Genomic DNA, 25,102 nt, shown 5'->3' with positions numbered 1-25,102 from the left:
GATAATAAGGACTCTATAATACATAAAATATGGGAGACGGCCCAGAATTAGGATTAAGAACACATGCCTTGGAAATCAGGCAGGTTTAAATTCTAGTTGTGGTACATGCTTTCTAGCTATGTGAACTCAGAAAAATTATTTCTTTTAAAATCTTAAGCTCATCTTCTGAAAATGAGAATGACACACATCTGGGTTCCTGTGAAAGGTAAATGTCATGTTAAGGAACTTAATACATAGTAAGTGCTAAAGAAATGGCATGCTTTTGCAAACATGCATTGATACTTACTTCAAAAAAATCAACATCTTCATCTTCTGCTATTGTTTTAAGGGTACAAATGTAGGGGAAAAGAAGGTCCATAGATGAGAACTAGTAACTAACTTTGCTGCTGCTGCTAAGTCACTTCAGTTGTGTCCGACTCTGTGCGACCCCATAGACGGCAGCCTACCAGGCTCCCATCCCTGGGATTCTCCAGGCAAAAATACTGGAGTGGGTTGCCATTTCCTTCTACAATGCATGAAAGTGAAAAGTGAAAGTGAAGTCCCTCAGTTGTGTCCGACTCTTTTCGACCCCATGGACTGCAGCCTTCCAGGCTCCTCCGTCCATGGGATTTCTCAGACAAGAGTACTGGAGTGGGGTGCCAGTGCTTTCTCCAGTAACTAACTTTAGAAAAGATGTAATTGTTTATATTTTCCTAGTAGTTTGCTTGGAGAAGGCAACGGCACCCCACTCCAGTACTCTTGCCTGGAGAAGTCCATGGACGGAGGAGCCTGGTGGGCTACAGTCCATGGGGTCTCGAAGAGTTAGATACGACTGAGCCACTTCACTTTCACTTTTCACTTTCATGCATTGGAGAAGGAAATGGCACCCCACTCCAGTGCTCTTGCCTGGAGAACCCCAGGGACGGGGGAGCCTGGTGAGCTGCCGTCTATGGGGCTGCACAGAGTCGGACACGACTGAAGCGACCTAGCAGCAGCGCAGCAGCAGTAGCTTGCTAATTAGTTTTGTTCTGAGAATCTTCATTTTCTACTGTTGTTTTAAAGGTACAAATACAGGGAGGTATCATGCCTCCATAGATGAGAAAAAGTAACTAAATTTAGAAAAGATGTGATGTTTATGCTTTCCTAGTAGCTTGCTAATTCTTTTTTTTTCTGAGAATAACCTTTCTCAGATCCTTCTTATTAATTTTAGCAAATCTCCTTGTACCTTGGGACTCTCCAGTTTAACGTCAACAGGTCACTTACCAGAACATGTAAGAACGGTTTTTAAGAGTTCCTGGTAGCTAACAGAAACCTACTTGTTTATGGATGCTCTTTATGCGTAATGATTTTCCCAACCGGTAGTGCCTAATAGGATTTGTTTCCTGCGACACTTGGAACATCTTACCATATTCACCAGGCTTCAAGACTCTGAGCAGGAGGAAACCCGGAAAGGAATGCTTTCCTGATGTGGACATTCTGACATCAGCAAAGGAACTGGGCACACATTCAACAGCCAAGAAACAAGACAGGAAGCTAGTTTGCACAAAATTGCCTCTTTTATTTGCATGTCATTTAAACCACTGTGGATTGACATCCTAGGGGAAAGAGCCACCCTACTGAGTCTGTGCTACTTTATGCGTCTCAGCCATCTGGAACAATCTGGGCTGTTTCTCCACGTTGTCTTCCTCAGCAAGCTCTGGGGCAGGACCCTCAGCTCCCAGGTCCCACCTGTGACTGTATCATCTGGGACGCAATGAGCGGGAAATCCAGGAAGCGGCTTGAGCAGAACAGTCCACTTGCAGCCAAGCTCCAGTGGTGCCCCAGCAATTTCATCCAGAACCTGCGCTCTCTTTTTTCCCACCCCACCTCCCTCAGCTGCTTGTTTCATCACTTCACAGCTTTGAGGCGAGGCGGCTCAGCCCTGCTTCCTGGGGAAGAAAGGTAGGGGAAAGGCCCAGAGCCCCGCCCTATGCACGCCTAGCTTCAGAGGTAAAGGAGATTATCCCCAGCCACTTTGCCCAAGTAGCGAGAGCTTTCTTGTTCTCTTTCTGGGACCAGAACTGGGTCACAGGGCCTCCCTGGCTGTCAGAAACTCAAGGCAAGTGTGACTGAGATTCTCTGATGGACTGGAGGGAGGCACTCGTGACTCATCTCCTGGGCTGCCTGTACTGCTTCCCCGAATATCAGAGTCTGCTGATTAAAGAGGTGGAAGGCCACAGCAGGGAACAGAGTTAACTCTAGTGCATTCCCCTGCTGCCCTTTCCTTTTCTTGCATTCCTGAACTTTTCTTTTCCACTTGATATCCCCAAGCTCCTGGATGGAATCAGCCCTGGGGTGGAGAGCTGGAAAAGGTCACAGCTGAGGGGTAATGTCTGACTGGAGTGACCTTGCACCAGGATCCCTACTGGTCACCTTGGAAGAATTAAGTGAAACGAGGAGCCAATCTAGGTTATTCGAACTTGGAGGAGGTGGATTTGTACACTTATAGACTTCCCAGGTGGCTCAGCAGTAGAGAACCTGCTTGCCAATGCAGGAAACAAGGGTTATCCCTAGGTAGGGAAGATGTCCTGGAGAAGGAAATGGCAACCCACTCCAGAATCCTTGCCTAGGAAATTTCATGGACACAGGAGCCTGCATGGAGTCACAACGAGTCGGACACAACTTAGCAACTAAATAACAACAACAACAACCTGTACACTTACAGCAGAACAGCTATTCACCTGAGAACTCACAGAGCTTCTCTGTCCTGGCTCCAAACTTACCCTGATCCTGGGCCTGCGGTGCTATCGTCGGGAGTCTGCAAACCACACTAGCAGGCTCGCCATGCCCACTGCTCTGCTCTGCCAAGAAGGGACAGTGATGGGTGAGGGTGGAGGGGAGGGGCTCCGGGGCTCCTTCCTTCCTCCCAGCTGGGGCTTCAGGGCGCCTCCCTCCACTGCTTCTTCACCCCATTAGCAGTGGCAGAGGCTGCATGCAGCTTTCCTAACACCTGAAGTTCCCGCTTGGTCGGGTGGGCACTGAGACCAGAGCACTGGTAGAACAGCAGTTCCTCCTGGTTTCTACACTGTGATAATCCGGAACTCGTCCCCGTCCCCCAGGCACAGAGGCAGGAGCGCTTCCGGAAGCTGCTACCTGGGTGACACCTTAAGAGTTCTTTTTTCTCCCTTTTTATGACCTGGGTAACAACTCTGTATGTGTTCATCTCTACGCTAAATTCTACTGGTGCAATTTTGAAGCCACTGCTTATCATCACATTGCGGCCCTGAAAACACACACACACACACACACACACACTGCAGCCCTGAAAACACACACACACAGACACACACACACCCCCACCCACCCCCAGGAGCCCTGAGGTGTGAGTAGAGCCTCCCCCGCCCTCCCAGGGAGCCCAGCTCCTGAAGGACCTGAGCATCCACCTTTTCCCGGGCCCCTTTCTAAGCAGGGGGCCTCCCTCAAGCAAGAAGCAAACAAGACCTGTCTTGTCACCACCTATTCTATTGGTGAGTTAGTATGTCTTCATTTCTCCATTTAGGAGTGGAATGGCTGAGTCATGTGACAGCCCCTTAACTTTCTGAAAACCTGCCAGACTTCAAAGACAGCTCCACCATTTTCCATTCCCATCCGTGGCATACTAGGCTTCCCGTTTCCCGACACTCTCACTTCGGTGTTATCTCTTATCTGTACTTTTGCCTGGGGCCACCTCAAGGAGCATGAAGTGATATCTAAAAGAGATTTTAAGTCATATTTATCTTACTGTTAATGATGTACACCATCTTCTCGTGTACTTACTGGCCACTTGTATATTTTCTTTGGAAAAACTCTATTCATATCCTTTACCTATCCTTAGGCTTTGAAATCTATTTTGCTTTTAGAAAGATAGCTCTGTGTCAACTGAGTGTATCCTGCATTTTAGGTTAGGATTTTGTCTACAGAAAGCTAGGTCTTTATCTATTGCAGTAAGTTCATCAAGGCTTTGAAAGAGTTAGCATCTACTCAGATGACCCAAACGGCCACCCACAACCTTATCACTGAAGACAGAGAAACACCCTCCTAGAACCAAGTTACCTATTTCTCTCTCCTCTTTCAGAAACTGAATCTCTTTCCTTCAGTGCACTGTTACTTGCAGAAATCCAACACCAAAACCAGACGAAGGGAGAGCTGCTGACCACTGCCCTCCTAACCAGGGCACAGATGCTAACTTAGTTCTTAGCCCTGGCAGGCTTCTGGCTGGGTACCTACTGCAGAGACATCATTTAATTCTCTCAACCATCTTAAAGAATACATACTATTAGGATCTGCGTCTTGCAGCGACAAAGCCAAGGTTCACGGGATTTGGGCCATTTGTTTAACAGGTCGGAAGGCCAGAAGGTGCAGCCAGGGATACAGAGGTCACTCCAGAGCTCGAAATCTTAAATTCTGCACGCACCTTCCTCATCCCGGGTTGCTCAGACGATTCCTCGGGGTGGCTCGGGGTCCAGGAGCCCGAGTTCATCGTTTCCCGCCTTAACGGCGACTATGGTAACACTGTAACTGACGGTGCTGGAAGGTGGAGGCACCGTCCCCAGAACCATTTCCTCCTGACAGTCCAGAAGGACCAGGAGGTAACTGCAAGCGGCCCGCGAGCAGCCCCCGGCCGGCCCAGCCCAGCCTAGCACCAGGCCCCTCGGGACCCGCCAGGGATGCCGGTCTCGGGGCAGGAGGTGGGGGCTCGCTGTCGCGCGCAGTCTTTCCTCGGAAGCCTCTGCCACCCCTGGGTACCTCGCGTCTCCGTGAAAGCACCTCAGACCCCGACCCCTCTGCCCCAGGGCCACTCTGCCCTGCGGTCTCCCTAACCCCTGCTGCAGCTCTTCGCTTCCGCCTCGAGCCTGCCGGAAGTGACGAACCGAACGCGTCGCTCTTCCCATGGAGGGGCGGGGAAGGAAGATGGCGGCGCCCAGCAACCGGTGAGGAGAGAGGACACGGGGCTCCCAGGGGGCGGCTGGACTCTTGCGTGATGGCCGCATCCCCGCACACTCTCTCCTCACGCCTCCTGACAGGTACTGCACCCCACCTCGGGCACGGATTTGGGGGAATTCTCTTCTCGTTGCCACGTGCTACACCGTGGTTCCGCCTGTCTGCAACCTTGGGAGCCCTTGGCGAGGTCGGCTGGGGCATCGGTGAGGGAAGTGACCTTCGGGGATGCCTGAAGTGAAGGGGCCTCGGAGCTAGGGCCTAGTCTTGCATTGGGGTTCCGGTGGTCCGCACACCGCGTCCATCTCTTAGCCCCCGGAGGTGGGTAGGGGACGCGATGTCTGGTGCGTCTTTCAGTTTTCAGAGGCTGGAGGCTCAGGAGAGAGGAACCTGGGGGCTCCTCGAGCCTCTTGGCTTCTCAGGGCCTTAGGTTCTAGCGATGTGTAAGTTACTCGTACGTTGCACTTATAAGAACCTGTCAAGTGCTTTGCTTCCCCGCCACCCCCCCACCCCCGCAACCCGGAAGCCTTGTTCCAATATAAAGGGTCATGATGACAATAATAAAGACGGTGATCACCTCGGACTGCGGGCCATAACCATCCCCCGCCCCCCAGGTTTTTGTCTTTCTACCATTAGCGTGGTCCCTGCTATAATCCCACCAGGCAAGGACCTGTCACAATTACATGTTTAGTGTACATGTGCTTTCTTGCCCTTTGGCTGGGTCTCAGCTCGAATATTTCCTGTTAAGAGAGGCTTGAGCACACTATCTAGGTAGAACCCCTGGCCCTCTCTTATCACATCACCCTCTTTCCTTCATTATGGTTAGAACAGCCTTTGATTGCTTGCTTATAACCCATTTACTATGTGTTTCTCCCAACTGCAAGATTGAATCTTGTAAAGGCTGGGATGGTTTCTGTCTGGTTCATCTCTGTGTCCCCAGTGCCCGAAACAATACCTGGTGTGCATTGTTGGTGCTGAGTAATTGTTTATGAATGAATGAAATTTGTCCTGATGGAGACATTAAAGTGGAGGTTGGGCATTGTTTTGTCCCCAGTGGTTTAGGGTGATAACTGATGTGTGGGAAATGTGTCACTGGTTGTCCATATTCAAGATGGGCTCCCTTTGGAAATCCCAGAAACTTTTTTTATTGGCTGAGCCACTGGACTTGTGAGGTCTTAGTTGCCCAACCAGGGATCAAACTCAGGCCCATGACAGTAAGAGAATGGAGTCCTAAACACTGGACCTTCAGTGGAATTCCCATCTGGCAATATTGATCACAATTACTCTGACATTCCTTTTTCTTCTTTTCTCCTAATATTGTTATTCTGTGTGTCTATTTTGGCCATGTGATCTCAGGGCATATCAACTGTATTTTCTGGAATTGAGTTTACTCCTCTATAAACTGAGGCTGTTCAGCTAGATGATCTCAAAGGTCTCTTCTGGTTCAAAGGGCTCAAAGAGGGTGAGAAATGGGAGTGTGCAGAGATGATGAAAACAAGATTAGCAGAGATTTGAGCATTGTTGAACCTGGGGGATCAGTAATGCAGGCTCATTGGATTCTTCTGCTATTGCATATGATTGGAATTTTCCACGATGAAACATTTTATTTGAAGGGTCTGTGGTTCTTTTTGAATTTGTTACCTTCTCCCATCCCTGACTGTGAGTGTTCAATTCTGACCTGAGACACTCGTTCTCAGACAGCTCATCCTTTCTTAGTGCTGTAATTATCTCCTCTGTAGGGAGGTTTTTTCCAGCATACGTTGCTCAGGATGGGGTGCTTTTCTGCTTTCATTTCTGTATTTTCAACTTCCTATAGGACAGATCTACCTCACTACTCAGAATTCCCCAGTTCAGGAAGTGGGCTGCTTATGGTCCAAATGGTTTGTTGCTGGATCTGTCTTTTTGATGCTGGTATGGGAGGAATTAATAGACAGCTTGGCTTCCTGAAGCTATGAACCAAAAGATCTGCTATTAAGTGGTCTGTGCAGCCTGCTATGATACACTTGGAAGGTCTACTGTAAGTGCTTGGTATGGAAGCAGCACTGTGGGAAGCGGGCAGAAAGGTTCACTGGGACTGTGTCAGGTGTCTGCATGCCCTCCTGGGTTTGGTCATGCCTGACTGTTCTTCAGAAGTTTAACAGTGTTTTATAGCCATTGAAAACTTTCAGAACCTTTCCATTTCATATCCATGTACTTCATTTTTAAAGCCCTACAATCTTGACTCAGTGTTGATGGTGAATAATGGATGTGATCATTTGTGTCCAGATTTTTAATGCATTTGTTATAAGCCATGTGTACCTTCAAACCTATATTTCTTTACACAGGGCCAAAATGTCTTTAAATTTCTGGACACTGATTGTTTTGACTAAATGAAGTGTTTTCATCATTTAAAAGTGCTGTTTCCAAGCTGGTTTTGTTTCCATAAAGTCTCATTTTTAATCCACGTAATCTTGAGAGATATTTTCCAAGATGGTTCTTTTCCTCCCAGGAACATACATTTCTCAGTGGACCAGTGGAACTCACAACTGGTTTTGAAATTAAGGTGTAGAACGATAAAACTTGGTGTCTTCTTGATATAACCTTTTAATATTGAAATCCCATTATCCCAAAGAACAATGTCAAATCAAGAAAGGAAAAATACATACCATCAAAAAAAATAGACTATCAGAGGACTAAATTCAAAGGAAATTTCAATCAGTGGACTGATTTCAACACTACCATTCCTTCCTATACACATATACAGACACCACCTATTCATGGATGTGGAAAATAAGCATGTCGTATTTACCTGAGGGCTGAGGATATGATTTCAGTGAAGAGGGGACTTATCTCCAGTCTAAGACAATTGCCGTGGCTACCATGGGGTGGTGATAGCTCTCCTTCCCCCATCCAGGTGAGCGATGTGGGTGAGCGATGTGGGCGACCGACTCGTCAGCCCTCATCTCATTCTTACATGGAAAACAGTCTGCTAGCTGTTGTAGCAGAGGTCAGGACAGAGTCCCCGCTTTCAATGAACTAAAAAAAAAAAAATGATGCAGAAACAATCTGCATTAAGAAGTGCTACAAAAAAGAGTATGGAATGATAGACTACTTGAAAGAAACTTCGACATTTGACAGGCAGAGTGGAAACAGGACGCTGCAGGCAAGGAGATGCATAAACAAAGATGAACAAACTGAAATCGTGGGGCAGGACAGTGAGTCACACGTACATGTTTGGGCAAATGATGTGTATTCTGGGCTTCAGAAAGAAACCCTCTGGCTTTGTGGGACTGGGATTGGAGAGGAAAGGAGTTAACCAAAGTCCGGACGTGTGGTTTGCATCCCACAACTCTACGGTATCCAAGTGTGAGATGATAAGGGTCTGTATCTCTCAGCGGCAGGGAAAGAAGTGGACAGATTTGACCAGTGTTTCCGAGTTGACTGGAGCTGATGGTTATTAGGTGATGAAGGAAGAGTTCAGGGTGGTCTTGGAATCTCAAGGAGGCGATGGTTTTAACTGCAGTAGAGGACAGAGTAGAGTTAAGGGTGAGACTAAAGTGTTCTGAGAGACATATTATAAGCCATCCACGTGGAGATCCTCAGCAGATGGAAACAGGCATAGCAACTCTAGAAATGGCTTGAAGATTAAAAATTATGCTAGGGTTTGAGGAACAGAGAAGTGATGGGTAAGACTTAAAAGAAGGGGGCGGCAGGGAATGTCTGTGCTGTGTTCCTGTCAGAGGCTTTCCCAGGATGAGGCTTTACACCGAAGCATTGGGTTTGTTGATATTTGAGAGAAGGTTTAGAGATGAATGACTAAAAGCCACATTTGGATATACCAAAAATAGCTTCTTCCTAACTAGCTTGATAGAGTCATACTTTAGTGAGAGCAGTTTCCTCTGTCTTTTAGTTGGCTTACCCGATATGGCCAAAATATTAATCTGAAATTTATTTTCTGGTTTACTCTTATTTCCTGGAGGAAGAAATGGCAACCTGCTCCAGTATTCTTGCCTGGAGAATCCCATGGATGGAGAAGCCTGGTGGGTTACAGTCTATGGGGTCTCAAAGAGTCGGATACGACTGAGGGACTTCACTCACTTTACAGTTATTTATTGAGAAAAATTGGGCTTCTCATTTTATCCTCTTTAGAAAGTGACCAAGCTGATTGTTTTACATTTGATTCTCTAAGAGATTGATGGTTTGGTCATTTCAACGTTTGATGTAATAAAAGCATAATTATCCTGAGGGCTTCCCTGTTGGCTCAGACAGTAAAGAATCTGCCTGCAATGCAGGAGAGCCAGGTTTAATGCCTGGGTCAGAAAGATCCCCTAGAGAAGAGAATGGCTACCCACTCCAGTATTCTTGCCTGGAGAATCCCTTGGACAGAGGAGCTTGGCAAGCTACAGTTCATGGGGTTGCAAAGAGTTGGATACAACTGAGTGACTAACACTTTCACTTTTAATGATCCTGAGATGAACAAGTTCCCTAACTCTGCTGGAGAATTATACTTGGACAGTGAGCAGGGCTGATCAATAACCATTCATTCATGAGTCTGGATCAGATCATTTCAGAGTTCTGACGCATCACACATGCACTGCCCACCATGGTGCCGGCTCTGCTTCTGGGTAGGTCTAGTCATCGCTTCGGAGAAGGCAGTGGCACCCCACTCCAGTGCTCCTGCCTGGAAAATCCCATGGACGGGGGAGCCTGGTGGGCTGCAGTCCATGGGGTTGCTAAGAGTCGGACACGACTGAGCGACTTCACTTTCACTTTTCACTTTCATGCATTGGAGAAGGAAATGGCAACCCACTCCAGTGTTCTCGCCTGGAGAATCCCAGGGACGGCGGGGCCTGGTGGGCTTCCGTCTATGGGGCCCACAGAGTCGGACACGACTGAAGCGACTTAGCAGCAGCAGCAGCAGCAGTAGCAGTCATCGCTTGGTGAGACATAATGGCCGTTTTAATTTTTTTCCTCTTTCTTTGATAGGCTGGGGAGGAGGATGCATCTGGTATCTAGAAAGAAGAGCTATGCAGGAGTCACCTCGTAGGTTCCTGCATCTTCTCAGGAACGTCAATCAGCAGTGGGTCACATTTCAACACTTTAACTTCCTCCGGCACATGGTAGGTTCAGAAGACCATGCTCACTGGGCTCTCTGCCTGTACTTTCCCTGTACAAGGGGATTTCAGAAATTCCTATTGTCAGAAGAGCTGCAACAAGTACTCTTTGAAAAAGACTTTTATTTCCTGCCCTCTTAAGTTTTTCCACAATGTTAATCCCTTGTTTTGATTATGCTTAACTGAAACCAGAATAACTCTGGTGTCTTGAGTTTTAAAGTATGATCTCAACCTTATTGATTAAGTCTGGAGAAAGACAGAAAGCTGCTGGCGTGTTTTGAGTAGGCCACAGTTAGGAAAAGCTGAACAGTATAATTCATCTTTTTTAATTCTTTTAAGTTCTGTGAATACATCAGTAATACAGAAATTATTGCTTCAAGAGTAGGACCTCCCTGTTTTCTTATATCAGCAGTGAGATTCAAACATGCACTTCTGAACAGATTCAAACAAATTGAGTTCTTGTGATTTTCTGGGCATTTTACAGTGGGCATTCATAATATAGCTCAGTCTGTTTGTAGACCTTGGACCAGGTTGACTCCATGTTGTCATCAGCATGGTAACTTGCATTTGCCACTTTCTCAAATCATAAAGTATGGTAGAATGAACAAACCACAGCTAAAAACTCATAATTTCAGTGCAAGCATGAGAGAATAGCAAATTCATAATCTGAAGTCCTATTTGACATTTCTCTTATCTTTTTTTTTTAACCTTACAATGTCCATTTTAGCTTTTAAAATCTTTTAACTTAATAAAACTCATTTTAATGAGAGATTTTAGTTTCCAATAATAATCAGACTTACAAAGTTGGGGATGGAGGATAATGGATATTTAGAAGAGAAACTCAAATACATAGGGTGCTTTTTTTATGTAAACAGAACTCTGAATTCATTCCTGAGTTTGTAACTCCTTCCTCAAACAAGTGTATGTAATTTCAAGCCTTTGCGATGTAACTGGAAAAAGTCACTTAGCTAGTTATTAGGAAAGGGCTTCAGTTCTAGGAGCATCTGTAACTAACTAGTTTTCTATTCTTGGCTCTGTCAGATTGTTTCCAAGCCTTGGTTTCCTCATTTGAAAATTAAAGTGAGAGATACTAGTAATCATCTGTCTTCTTTCACAGTTTTTGAGAAGACTGACTGAGACATGTCTCCTATAAAGTCTAACGATATATGTTATTTAAAACTGTGAAGTGCCTCATGGGTGTTAGCCACAGGTACTCCTTTTTGCCAGTTAAGTAACAGAGGTTGCCTGAGTCTTCAGCCCAGTTCTCTCCACACACCCACTGCCCTGATGGTACTGAGCCCGGGGTTGTGACCCCCTTGGAGCCTCTCTCTGCACTGCTCCCTGGGCAACAGGGAAAGTCAGCAGGTTGACTTGGGCTCTTGAGTCTAGAAAACTTTTGCACTGTATTTGGAATGTTAAACCTGCAGCTTCTGAGTCTATGTTGGGGGAAATCCTGGGGGAGATGAATAAGAAATCAATTTATCTTTCTTTCAGGGAACTTAAACCCCTAGGATTTTTTCTAAGTCATAGAATCTGAAAACCAGTTAATTGTCCTCTCCATATCTTAGTAGAGTGACCCCCATGTAACATACTCTGCTGCTGCTGCTAAGTCACTTCAGTTGTGTCCGACTCTTAGTGACCCCATGGACTGCAGCCTACCAGGCTCCTCCATCCATGGGATTTTCCAGGCAAGAGTACTGGAGTGGGATGCCATTGCCTTCTCCGGTAACATACTCTAATAGGAGTTATTTCAGCAAGTATTTATAAAGGTGTAGGAAAATCTTTTAAGTACTGTAGAAGTCGGACTGATGTAAAGTGTTATTGAACAACCACGTAAGAGCATTTTGGGCCTCAGTTTCCTAAGTTATGTGTACTTTTTTTTTTTTTTTTTAATTCAGTATGTCACACAACTAAACAGAAGCCTGAAGCAGCAAATAAAACCGAAGCCAGAACCAGCAGAATCTCCTTTTCTTGAAAAAACTTCTTTGGATGAGGCTAAAGCCGAAATATGCGAGATGAGACCTCTTGTACCCCCCAGCCTGTCTCTGTCCAGAAAGCCAAGTGAAAAAGCATTGATAGAACTAGAACCCACCTCAGTAATTGAGGGGTCCATAGATCTGGGGAAAGAGACGAAAGAAGAGAAGCAGTGGAAAGAGATGAAGCTGCGTGTGGATGATTTGCCAGGAATTCTGGCCCGGCTGTCCAAAATCAAACTCACAGGTACCTTGGGATTTACTTGAAACTATTCTTTTAGTTAAACAAACTACTAATTTTATTACTGCCCCTGAAGGAATATTTTAAACTGCAGGTCCTCTTTTAGTATTTTTTCCTCTCTTCAACTTAATTGGGATTTGAAATCAAATTTTTGGAATTTTGTTTATGCAGAATTGTAAATAGTATTGCCATGAACATATTGTGGCCTTCCTTGGTGGCTCAGTGGTAGAGAATGGCAACCCACTCTCAGCATTCTTGCTTGGAGAATTCCTGTGGATAGAGGAGCCTGGTGGGCTACAGTTCATGGGATCACAAAAAAGTCAGACACAACTGAGAGACTAAACAACAAAACATTGTACTAAAAAGAGTCTCTCTGTTACTTGCAGTTAAACGGAATGTCTGTCCTGTTTGTTTCCTTGTCTTTTGTGTGTTTACACCTGCTGTCCTGTAAAGACGCAGTAAGAGAATGTAGCCCGATTCAGTTCTGAAACCAAGAAGGGCCACATTGCTGGGCTTGATGGGCTGTGGACCCACAGGCGCCGGGACCCCCAGCTCACTGCTGTGGTTGCTTCTCATAGGGCCTCTGGGATTGTCCCACGTTCCCAGGGATGTAGATTGCTTCTCTGCAAAGAGGTTTGGTACCAGATGTTTTTGCTGAAGCCTAGCAGACTGCACCAAATTTTATTGTATCTGCTGGGGTATTAACCCATGAGTCACGTCGTTCGGTTGTTACAGCCACCCTGGGAGTCTGGCCGAGCTTTATTGTCACCTCATCTAATAGCTCAACCTCAAAATGGCTTATTCTGTGCTAATCCTGTTAGAAGGCATGTTCTGGCCCACCCTGCAGACTGAAGGCCTGGTCTCTCCTTTCCTTCTTGGATAAGAATGGTGGTGGTTCAATTGCTCAGTCATCTCTGACTCTTTGCGACCCCATGGACTACAGCCTACCAGGCTCCTCTGTCCATGGGATTTCCCAGGCAGGAATACTGGAGTAGGTTACCATTTCCCTTCTCCAGGGGATCGTCCTGATCTAGGGATCAAACCTGCGTCTCCTGCATTGCAGGTGATTCTTCACCGCCAGAGCCACCAGAGAAGCCCTTGGATGAGAATAAGGTGAAGAATACAGGTGGGGAATGGGTGGATAGTACAGTAACACTACGTATTCTTGGAGGACAGAAAGTGGTCAGTAATATTACTGAGGCAGAATTGGGAAAGGAACAGATGAGACAGAGCATTTTCGGAGTAGAGAAAATCAGGGAAAAAGTAGTGGTTGGTTGTTTGTTTTTCAAGAGTTGAGCCTGAAATTCAGGGTAGAAGGAGGTAAAGAGATGACTTTTTTCCTCAGCCACCAAGCTCACTTTACATCTTTTTGGAGGGATGACAGATAGACAGGAATTTGACAGAGGAGCTGAGGAATCACAGTAAGACTTGCACAGGGCAGCTAACGGCGAGCCTGATCACAGGTGCTGTCTGCATGTCTCGCGATGGCTGAGCAGTCATCACATTCCTGCAGAAGTTACCTTGTGTCACTTACACAAGCCGTGTGCGAATCATGTGTTGACATGTTAAGAATGACCCCAGATACGATCATAAGGATGTCACCCCCAAGATGAGTCCGCTCTGTCTGCAGGTGTCGGAAGCGAGTTCCCCCAGCAGCGGGACCATCTTTCTCTGTGTGCACTGCAGTATCTCCCACCCGCCTGGCACATTACTTCTCTTATCACCCCACTTCTGTCAGTAACACCAGCATTCTTCACTTCCCCCAGACGGGAAACCCTGGAGTCAGTCTTAATTCCTTGCTCTCCGTGGAGAGCGTCATCTCCAGTCTCACCTCCTTCGTTAGCCCTGCGTGGTTCTGCACCCCCTCTCTGCAGGCTGAGGTCCAGAACTCCTGAGGCATTTGGTCCTAACTACCCTCTCTGTCCCATCTTCCTGCCGTACTGACTTTCCTTTTCTCATCTACTCATAACAAACTCAAGAGTACCTTCCCTTCATGGTGCCTCCTGCCTGGACTCTGCCCGAGTTTAAAGGAACGTGGTAACCTGGAATGATTAAGCTCCTCCCCAGAAACAGGCTTTTTCCCTTTCCCCTGTCCCCCATTCCCACCCCTGTCCTAGCAGCTGGGCATGTCCATCCTCCCCACCGTGCTCAGTCCTCCCGCCTCCCTGGAGACCAGTCTGTCCCCATATCCAGTCAGATCCTTTCAAGGGTTTTCCCTTAGTCCTGCTCTGGCCTGCTCTTGGCAGTCAATAAATAAAGAACATCAGCATTTCATCCATCACATGCATGAAAATATTTCTGTCACATTTTTCTTTTTCTTTTTTTTCTTTTTGCTATTTCTGTTTATGATGTTTACTTGGTGATGTTTTGTTCTGTTTTATTTTGCCCCATGGGAATTTTTAACTTTCATGTATTAAGCCTTACTAGTTTTTTTAATGCTTAGAAATATTTTCACCACCCTGAGGTTATAGAAGCCTTCACTTGTGTTTTTTTCAGGCACTTCTATATTTTTGCTATATTCTTTAAGGTTTGGGGACCATGTCGAAGGTATTTCACTATAAGGTGTAGGGGTGATTGAGAAAACTGGTGATAGCACCATCGAGCAAGGCTTGCCTCTTTTTGTAAATAAAGTTTTATTGGAACATAGCCACAGCTGTTGGTTCTGTGCTCATGGCACACAACCTTGGCAGACTTGAGTCATTGCCTCAGAAAAGTCATGGCCTGGAAAGTGAGGGTAGTGACCTCTGGGCCAGAGTCCCTGCTCTCAAGTCATTGCTTTTACTAGTTTAGTGACCTTGAGCAAGTTCCATACGTCTGTGCCTCAGTTTACCCATCTGTAAAGTGGAATTAGTAATGATAACTTACTTCCTAGGGGTGTACTGAGTGTTAAATGGAATGACATCTGGGAACTGCATAGAGGCGACCATGTTAAAACCTACACACTCGTTTCTTAAATAAAAAATAAATTCATCACCCGGGTGATGTAACTTGCAGGCCCTTGAGTTTTTGCTGCCCTGCCCTTGGAGAACTTCCAGTGAAGACTGGATGAATGATTGTGTTGAGACTTAAGAATGGCAGTACTGAAGGGAGGAGAACCAGGTGTGAGGGGAGGGCAGTACTGGACACACGGAATTGGAGTTGCCCAGGGAACGCTAGCTGTGAAGGACGGGACCCCCGGGCTGGAAGAGCATAGCGTCTTCAGCATAGGGTTGACCTGAAGCCATGGTGGTGAGCAGGTCAGGTGTAAAGTGGCCAGAGCAGAAAGCCAAGGACAAGACTTTGGGGCCAGTCCACTTTTAAGGACTGGGCAGAGTGTGTAATGGGGCCTGCAAGGGAATATGTGGTCAGAGGAAGGGAAACAGGAGAGAGCTTCATCACGGAAAGGGCCCATAAGGAAGTGACCAACACTTAAATGCTAGAGGTCTCCTAAGAAGCCTGGCCATGGAGTTGTTTTACCTGGCAGTTAGGAAGTCAACACTGACAGGCTGCTAAATCAGGAACTAATTATCAGTGTTTCTTCTTTTTAGAGTCTCAAATGAGGTACTCTTAAATATTTAATTTAGAATGACGTCTTAAAGTTTGTTTTCATAATGCTTAGTTCTTTAAGGGTATACGGGAAAGGGTGACACTTAGTTTAGGATCAGTTGGGTGCTTAGCGGGAGCATCTTCCTTCCTGTCATGTCAGCTGTTGTATTGCTTTTCCTGTTCTGTACCTTTAGAGTGATGTGTATCCAAGCAGGGCTTCATCCTGAAAACGTGGTCTGAAATCTCCAGCCATGACTAAATCGCTCTTTAGCGGCGGTTGTCTGTGTGTAGGATGTGCGTCAACTCTTCAGTCTGCTGAGAAGCTCGCATGGCACATGTGTGTGTTCCCGTGGCGCTTCCTGGACACCATCCCCAGGGATCAGATCCCGGAGCCCTGGGACGGGACCCGGAGCTCTGCACCTTGGCACGGGTGCAGATGATTGCATGCAGGTGGTCCTGGGCCACCCTTTGAGAAAGTGAGGGAGGCGATGCGCTGGCAGAGGGCCGGCACAGACCCCCGTGGTCTGGTGGGCGTGGAGGGCTCGCCCCCTCCCCGTGAGAGCCTGAGCAACCCTGGCCATGACTGGCATGGGAGCAGCTGCAGGCAGGGGGTTGGAGGGGAGGTCTGGACCACACAGGAGAGGTGTGCATGGGCAAGATGCACATGTGGGCTGGGGAGCAGCCTCCCCTGCAGCCACAGATGGAAAAGTCCCAGCAGTAAACGTCTCTTGTATCATTTTATATATTCCCTGCCCCCAGTTCCTGGATCAGCTAATTGAATTCAAGTCATTTCCTTCTGCTTATTCCATTTAAAGAGGCAACACCCTTCGAGTGACCCCAACTCTCTTATTTTACCTCTTACCTCCCTGTTTATTTTATGACTTGAATTCATACATGTCTTGGAGTCTGCAGGATTTTTTTTTTTTTTTAAAGAAAATCCCTGGTGTTTATCAATTGGTTTCTTTTGGACTCTTTACATCTTGGGCAATTCATTTATAGGTCGTGATAGCCAAGGCAGAAATACCTGGGAGGCAGCTATCACTTTGATAGAACTTGTCTTTCTTCCTTCGCCTCCTTCGTGTATAGCTGTAACACACCAAGGATAATAAGCTGTAGACTAAGGAAGAGCCGCGTAGTGACCATGTGTCCCATTCATCTGTAGGACAGCAGAGTAGCAGCAGGATGGGGCTTTTGCATTTATACCAGGATCTGGGCCAAAGTCTGAAGGAGCTAATGCCGTTTAAAGATTTGTTTTTTTTCTATGAAAGGAAGTAAAACTGAGTTTATAAAGAAGTTATAGTGTGTCTCCCTTGAGTTTCTCTTGCCAGCCGAGCTATTTACAATATGTTTTTGGAGTTTGTTGCAAGGACCACACTGGGGTGAAGAAATTTTATTTGGAATAGGATCATAAGACACTTTGGTGACTCAACCAAGTTAACACTTAATATGGGTCAATAAAAAAGCAGAAATGTTTTCCTGAATAATGTCTGTGCTGAAAAGCTGCAGCACGTTTTTTTTTTTTTGAGACCAGAACACTAAAATAATTTGTTTATTGAAGCCAATAGATTAGGCTGTTGACAGAACTGATGTGAACTGCAGCCTGCTAGTTTTTGGACTTCTTTCTCCAGAACCTAGAATGCTGCTTTTTATTAAAAGGAAAAAAAAATAAAAACCCCAAGAATAGAGGATGCAGTTTTATTTTAGGTTGCTTATTGTTTTTCAAGGTCAATGTACTATAATTATCAGCTCTCAGATACCACATAAAAGATTTTTCACATTTTCCTAAAAATATTGTGTTGTAGTTTCTTAAATTTTAATATATATTTTGAAATAATTACCTTAATATTTGTATGCTTGATAAATGTACTGAGTTTTACTTTTAGAACAAATAGAAAATACAGAGAAGCCAAAATGGGAAGGATGGGACTCTCCTTATAATTCTAAATATAATCATCCAAGTGATACCTGTTTTGATGATTTTGGTGTATTTTAGAATGTCTTTCTGGGGCTTCCCTGGCTCAGGAGACCTGGGTTTGATCCCTGGGTCGGAAAGATCTCCTGGAGAATGGAATGGCTACCCACTCCAGTATTCTTGCATGGAGAATCAACCCCATGGACAGAGGAACCTGGCGGGCTACAGTCCCTGGGGTCGCAAAGAGTCAGATACAACTGAACAACTAACACGCACACACAGAATGTTTTTCTATACATGCCCTTCAAATACTTTTGCTTTTTAAACAAAAATAAGATCATAATGTAAATGTTTTCTACAGTTAGAAAAAAAAAATCCTAATTCTGTGAATATCTTTTTGTGCCACTGTTTTTGGTGGCCTTTTCTTTTAATAAGTGGTGTTTTGTGAAGCTACAAAAGCGCACGAGAACACCCCTCCCTGTGTGACGTGGCATCCCTGGGTGCCTCTTTTGCGTTTTCAGCTCGAGGACGGAGACTCTCAGTCTGTTACTGGTAAAACATTCCTGTGGCCTGAAGGAGGTGCAGAGGGAGCTACCAGCAAGGGAACTTCTGCTTTAAAGAGGTTTTTCCAGTGTGGTTTTGAAACCACCGTGCCAGCGCCCTGCTTCCCAAGTCTGGTTTCTCTCATGGTCTGCCTCCACGCTCAGCACACAGGGCGTCTGTGCTCAGCATTTTCTCCAGCGCCCCTGCCAGGCATACCCGCTGTGGGGGGCCGTGTGGGTGGGGGCCTGCCCGTCGGGTTGAGGGCCTCCGCGTCATCTCCACCTCAACTCGGTGAGACCGACATCAAGGACTGCATCCTCTCTGCTCCGGCCCCTTCTCTCTCCTTTCCAGGGGGCGCAGCTGCCCCAGCACTGTCCTGCTGTTGCATAAAGTGGGTCCAGGTCACCACGGTTCACCCTGGCCTCTGCTCCTCACTCCTCACCCTCCACAGCAGCCAGAAAGACAGCGTCCCCTCAGATAGCCTTTATTCCCCTCCCAGGCAGCATTAGTGGTAAAGAACCCACCTGTCAATGCAGAAGGCATAAGAGACTCGGGTTCAACCCCTGGGTTGGGAAGATAACCTGGCGAAGGGCACGGCAACCCACTCCAGTGTCCTTGCCTGGAGAATCCCATGGACAGAGGAGCCCGCCAGCCTACAGCCCATAGGGTCACAAAGAGTCGGACACAACTGAAGCAACTCAGCACACACACACATCCATTTTCTCACCAGTTGGTCATTTTCTGCTATTCAAATAGTGAAAGGCACAAGTCATCCCTCAGCATCTGTCTTCAGTTTCATCTCATCTGCACTGTATTTAACAAACATTTCTTGAGGGTTTTAGTATCCACTCATTACCTAATTTATTGCTGATGTAGGTTTTTCTCTAATTTTCATTTTTATTCCATCATTTCAGTTGGTTTCTGGTGGGAGTGGGCCATGTAGATGCTTCAGCCAGTGTTCCAAGTTAGATGAAAACTATTTTTATCTGGGCTATTCTGTTTTCTGATGATGTCACTGCTTTAAGTACAGTTTGAGATTAATTCTTTCCCAGCTGAGCTACCAGAGAAAGAGCCCAAGATTAATTGGATTGATTTTAAGTATGAGATGGGTGGTAGATGCTAGAGGAATGTAGAGCTAAATTTCATGAGGATGGTAATCAGTCTCAAAAATGCATTGACAACTTTTATGAAGAGAAGGAGAAAAAGCTATGAGTTGAGAATGGGCTCAGCTGCATGTAACTGAAAACTTGAAGAACAGTGACTTAAGCAGATGAAGGGTTTATATACTCTCTCGTATCAAGGAGTCTGAGATTAGGAATTGAGAGCTAGTGCTCAGGGATTTTGTTAACATAGTTGGCCCCTGCTCTTTGCTCTGTTCTCATTAGCTTCTGGCTTTTGTCCTCAAGACCACAAGGTGGCTGCCACTCCCCCCTCATCATGTTGTATTCTAGGCAGAAAGAATGAAGAAGGGGATGATGTGGAAAGGCAGAAACCTCCTTAACAAGACTTGGCCTTTTTAGGGAATTCGCTAGTGGTCCAGTGGCTAGGATTCTGTGCTTTCACTGCCGAGGGTGCAGGTTCAGTCCCTGGTCCAGGAGTTAAGATCGAGCAAGCCAGGGCAGGCTTTTTACTTGGGAGGGGAAGGTTTTGATAGGAATATCTCCTTAAATTTTATTGGCCAGGGCTGTATAGCAAGCATGGCTTCTCCAGCTAAAAGGGACAGGGTAAAGAATACCTCTATCATTAAAAAAAAACCAGAGCATCTAAGTCCAGCCTGGGCAGTGCTGTCTGTAGCCAGCTTCCCTATGTCCTCACAGTGCCCACTAGGCTGTCTTTTTATGCAGCACGTCCCCTCCCAGGAAGAGGATGCGGGCTGCCTGGCTTTCCACCCCCAGTTTTCCAAAGACAGTAGAACCGCACCTCTAGATCTGCTGTGGGACCACACCACACATGCGCTTCCCGTGCAGCGTGTTTAAATAAAGCTGCTTTGCCGCCTCGACATACACTTTCCCAGGGCTGGTTATGGGTATGTGCCTGTCTGTCGGCAGTCTTCCCTGCCGTCTTGATCATCAGGTACGTGTTTGAGACTCCTCCTGTGTGCTGGGGCACTGTCCGCACTGTCCGCACTGGACTGTGCCATGGAGGAAGACCAGCTGGCCCAAGGCTGCACTGAATAGTTCAGGTTGATGGCGAAACTTCAGCAGAACAAAGCAGCAAGCCAGGCAGCCCCTCTCGCTCCTTTGTTACACTTAGAAGTCACTGAGGCCTGTCATCCTGTTAAGTTGTCTTCTTTGCCCCGGATTCCATTATCCACCTGGAGAACTCCACTCCCTTTAATGTTTCTGAATCGCCACGTGTGGTCCGAGCTACTTGGAGTGCTTGTTAAAATGCAGATTCCTGTGCCTCATCTCCATAAACTCTTTCACACTAGGTCTGGGGTGGGGGCTTAGGAATCTGTATTTTAACGAAGGGCCCTGGTTGGCATGGTCCCCAGAACCTACTCTGAGAAACTATTTTTCCAAAGAACTCACTCAACACCCTCTCCACCACCTCGGCTTCATGCTCGGCAAACCACCTTGCTCCCCATTTCAAACAAAAATCGAGCTTTGGTTTTCATCAAGTGGGAACTCTTGGTTTATCTGGGTTCTCACAGGTCATTGCCTTTTCTCTTCTCTGCCTGTCTCTTCTATCAGCCCCACCTCCTATCAGCAGCCAGCTGCATCTGTGGACCCGTGGCGTTCTCTTAGTTCTGCACACAGTCAGGCCTCCCCCGTCCCTGGCGGCTGTGTTAGCTGCATCTCTAGAGGGGACTGGACGATGGCTCCCCAGCCCTGCGGGTGCCTGATTATCATTCTGGGGTGTCCTCGAGGGCCTAGTTTCTAGTTCAGAGTGAAGTACGGTAGCATCTCACTTATTGAGGTTAAGGAATGAGAACCTTACAGGAGTGAATTTAAAAGGCTGCTGGCAGGTTATCGCTTTAAGTGCTAAAAAGTTTTTGCACGGTAGCATTTTTTTTATATCTTAAGCAAGGGATGGTAAATTTGGAGGTTAAGAATAAAAAGAGGAGTGCTAACATAGCAGTGTTTTGTTAAAACACAAGGCATGTTTTTTGACCTGTATTCACATGGGTGGTGCTCTCTTCAGAGGAGGTGGGCAGGCCGGCTGGTGCTCCCTTACCCTGTGGTCCTGTGTCACTGTTTTTCTGCCTCTAGCACTCACACCTAGCCCTCCTCCCCATTCCCAGGCCAGCTCCTCCTCATCCTTCATCTTCACCTTTGACCTCAGTTTGAGCAGGTTTCTAGGTCAGGAGCCCTTAGCTGTCACGGCATCCATGACTTCACCCTCTGACGTGCTTCTGCGCTTTGTTGTTGTGCCTGTTGGCTTGTCTGAATCTCCACCAGCCTGTGGGCACCACGAGGCAGGGACCACATCCATCTCCTTGGCATTCCCAGGGCCTCACTCCTACCCTGCACATAATAGATACTCAAAAAATAGAAGCTTATGGGGGAAAAAAGCTATAATGAACTCTCTTGCAAAAATTTGTGGAATTTAAAACAGCTTAGCTTTTTAAGTACAAATAATCATTTTCCTGTGATGTAATAGCTGAATATTTTGTTGTTGTTCAATCGCTAAGTTGTGTCAACTGTCTGTGACCCCATGGACCATGGCACGCCAGGCTCCTGTGTCCTCCACCATCTCCCAGAGTTAGCTCAAATTCATGTCCACTGAGTTAGTGATGCCGTCTAAACATCTCATCCTCTGTCACCCCTTTCTCCTCCTGCCCTCAATCTTTGCCAGCATCCGGGTCTTTTTCAATGAGTTGGCTCTTCTCTTCAGGTGGCCAGGGTATTGGAGCTTCAGCTTCAGCATCAGTCCTTCCAATGAACATTTAGTAGCAGCTGTGAAGTATTGTACCTGTGGCAGGTGACCTTGGGCCACTGTGTTTCATATTTCTGTCTGCTTTTCACCATGTCACCCTCACCCGTTGTCATTGATATGAAACTGAGAACAATCTTCATTATTTTAGCAAAAACTACTCAACTAACAGTTTCTTCTTGCCAAACTGATTTTTCAAAAGGATTGTTTTTACTTCTTAAAAGCTTAATAAGCATCAGTTTTATGGAAAGTTCTTTTAGTTAATTACAAAGATCATAAAGTGTTGGTTATTGAGTCTACTGAGAAGAAATGTTTTTTTGTTGAAAAGGAAAACTAAAAATAGGATGACAAAGTAGAAAAGCTTCGGTGGTTCAAGGAAAAACTGTGATTGAAAGAACAATCTTACGGTCTCACTCAGTGTTGCCTAATTAACTTGGATGCAAACAGCTTTTCTGGATGTGTTTTTTATACAGACCTGATGGCTATTTCATTTCCCTCTTCTGAATGCCGTGGGTGCAAACCAAGTGCTTTCTGGGGAATTTCCTGGGGACTGAACTGAGTGCTGCATTTTCGTAATAGTGATGCTCAGTAAATTTGAAGTTAGGAGTTTGAATTTGGTCCTGGATTTTTAAGACCACCACCTCTGGTCACCAAGTATGAAAAAAATAAAGAGAAAAACTGGAAGGCCCTGCAAGTTCCTAGTTTTGCAGCTGTGTTATTAAAAATCTCCATTAGAAGTCTTTATCTTTTAACCTGATGTGGTCATGGTTTGTAGTCAGTTACTCTCTGATTGATTGTCTTTAATGTAGCTGAGGAAAAAAGTACCCTGTCTCTCATCCATTGACTTTTCATCTGAACGAAACAATAAGCATAAGAATTACCACCTTCCTCCATACGTGTGTGGGTAACAGAATTGTCAGAAGGTTCACGGGACGCAGCCAAGCTGTGAAGCCTACGAGACTCACTTAAATTAGAAATTGAGCCATTTGAAGCTTATGGTGTTAACAGAAATGAAAAGAGAGGAAGAAGTCATAAGTACAGCTATCAAGTAAAAAATACATGTTCGTTTGAAAATCAGAAAAGACCTAATTCCCGCCTTTTAATTAAGTTGTATAGTTTTGAACTTTGAGATCCGTTAACGAAAACATTCCATTGCTTGGAGCCACCGGTGAACAAAGCCACACACGAATTCATTAACTGTCTGTTCTCTGGCTGCTTTGTACATAAAAGAGATTTAAAGAAAATACACCTCAGGTCTATAAAATTTGGGTTATAATATTGCATAGTCCCTGCTCTCAAGGATAATGAGATATAATAGATCACAAGGATAATTTGAAATCTATAGAAAATCTCAAACTCTCATTTAGTCAGCGGTTTCCATCTCTCAAGCAAATCTTTTATCAGAGTTGATAATTATCTGAATTGATTTATTGGAGTTTTGTTTTTCACACTAATTCTTTTTGGGGCCAGGGCTGAGAAACAGTGAGGCAGTGCAAGAGAGAGATGAAGCAGGATGTAGATGACCAGGTTTTTAATATCATCTTTATAGTTATTTTTAATGGATGATCTCAGAAAAGAGATAAAGTTCTTTTTAATGGATGATCTCAGAAGGTGCATGAGTACCTTCATTATGCTTCTACTCAGAGACCAGCAGTTCTCAAAGTATTGAGCCTTTATCAAAAAAAAAAAATCATTCTTGATTAAGCCACTGCTTCAAGAAAACCTCTTGTGTACTGGAAAAGGGAAAACCTTTCAGCAGTTGCTTGCTGCTCTGGAAGCAAACCATGAGCTGGAGCTGGGGCGCCAGGACCCACGGAGCCACCCTCTGCAGGGACGGAGCCCCCTAGGTGCAGAAGCAGGGTCATGTCCCCGGTGGGTGGGGCAAGGGGAACTTCTCCCCTCAGTGTGGGCTCCCTGCTCGGGGACTTGTGGCCATTCTCCTTAGGATCTCTGCTGCAGGAGCATCATGGCTCGTGTGCAAGGATGTCCTGAAAGCACAGCTGACCTGCTGGTGGTGATGTGATCAGCTGAGTGGTGTGTATGTGTGTGTGTTTGCTCAGGTGGCTCAGTGGTAAAGAACCTGCTTGTCAGTGCAGGAGAAGCAGGTTCGATCCCTGGGTCAGGAAGATCCCCTGGAGAAGAGAATAGCAACCCACTCCAGTATTTCCTGGAGAATCCCATGGACAGAGGAGCCTGGTGGGCTACAGTCCACGGGGTCACAGAGTGTTGGACATGACAAACCAACTGAGCACAGCTGGTCTTCCCTTCCTTCAGTGGAATTTTATTCTGAAAATGTCTTTCTTTGCAGGACTTGTTACAGAATAACCCGTATAGCAGTGAGCCATATATCGTGTGTAACTTACATGACCCTTGGTCAGGCCGAGGGTTGAGTTCACTGCCCTTGGCTGGCTCCTGGATCTCCACGTATAAAATTGGACATGCTACCCACCAGTGCTTGCCTTGCTGCTTATTTTAGAGCAGGCCTCTCCAAAGTTTGCTGGTCATGTATTTTATCAGTAAAAAAATTTTAAGTGCATGTGTGTATATTTATAAAATATTTATGCTATTGTATATAAATGCCGTATGTAACAAAAATGTATAGTTATTACTTGTAAATAAAATTCATGTGCTCTCATCCCAATGTATTATATTCATTTTATGATATGCAAAATATGTGTTTTAGAAGAAAGAGTTAAAAAGTTGAAATAGGAATTAAAGTTCTCATGTTTTCTTCCCATAATGCTGAAGTATCCACACACTGCTTTGAAGTGCAGTGTTTCCGGGGTATAAATAAATGTAAAAGCACTTTGGCATTGCAGAGCGCTTCCCAAATGTATGTTTTGTTTTTGTCATCATCATAGTTAGTCCACAGTTATTAAGGACTGTGCTGTGGTCCCTCCCCTGGATGTTGTAAAACTGGGGCACACGGAGCTTGTGTGAAGTGTTTTGTTGTTTGTCAACGTTCCTTAAGGCACTGCTTTGAAACATTAAGTCTAAGCGTAGT

At 45.7% G+C, this 25,102-nt stretch overlaps 1 protein-coding gene across 2 annotated transcripts in view; it reads left to right on the top strand.

Annotated features, from left to right (window-relative positions):
* Positions 1-4,858: 4,858 nt before the first annotated feature.
* The window catches only part of LOC129649245 (protoheme IX farnesyltransferase, mitochondrial), a 110,473-nt gene continuing 90,229 nt past the window's right edge, over positions 4,859-25,102 (top strand). The window contains exons 1-3 of one of the 2 annotated variants that reach the window (XM_055576471.1): positions 4,859-5,021; positions 9,901-10,034; positions 11,927-12,248. In XM_055576471.1, the coding sequence (XP_055432446.1) occupies positions 4,979-5,021; positions 9,901-10,034; positions 11,927-12,248 (499 nt within the window). In that variant the 5' untranslated portion in view covers positions 4,859-4,978. The remainder of the gene's footprint in view (positions 5,022-9,900; positions 10,035-11,926; positions 12,249-25,102) is intronic. The other variant, XM_055576473.1, reaches the window with a different exon arrangement.

This window comes from Bubalus kerabau, chromosome 4 (assembly GCF_029407905.1).
Source record: "Bubalus kerabau isolate K-KA32 ecotype Philippines breed swamp buffalo chromosome 4, PCC_UOA_SB_1v2, whole genome shotgun sequence".
Taxonomy (NCBI): Eukaryota; Metazoa; Chordata; class Mammalia; order Artiodactyla; family Bovidae; genus Bubalus; species Bubalus kerabau.
The sequence above is the reverse complement of the archived record's forward strand: the minus strand, read 5'-3'. Positions and strand labels throughout refer to the sequence as shown.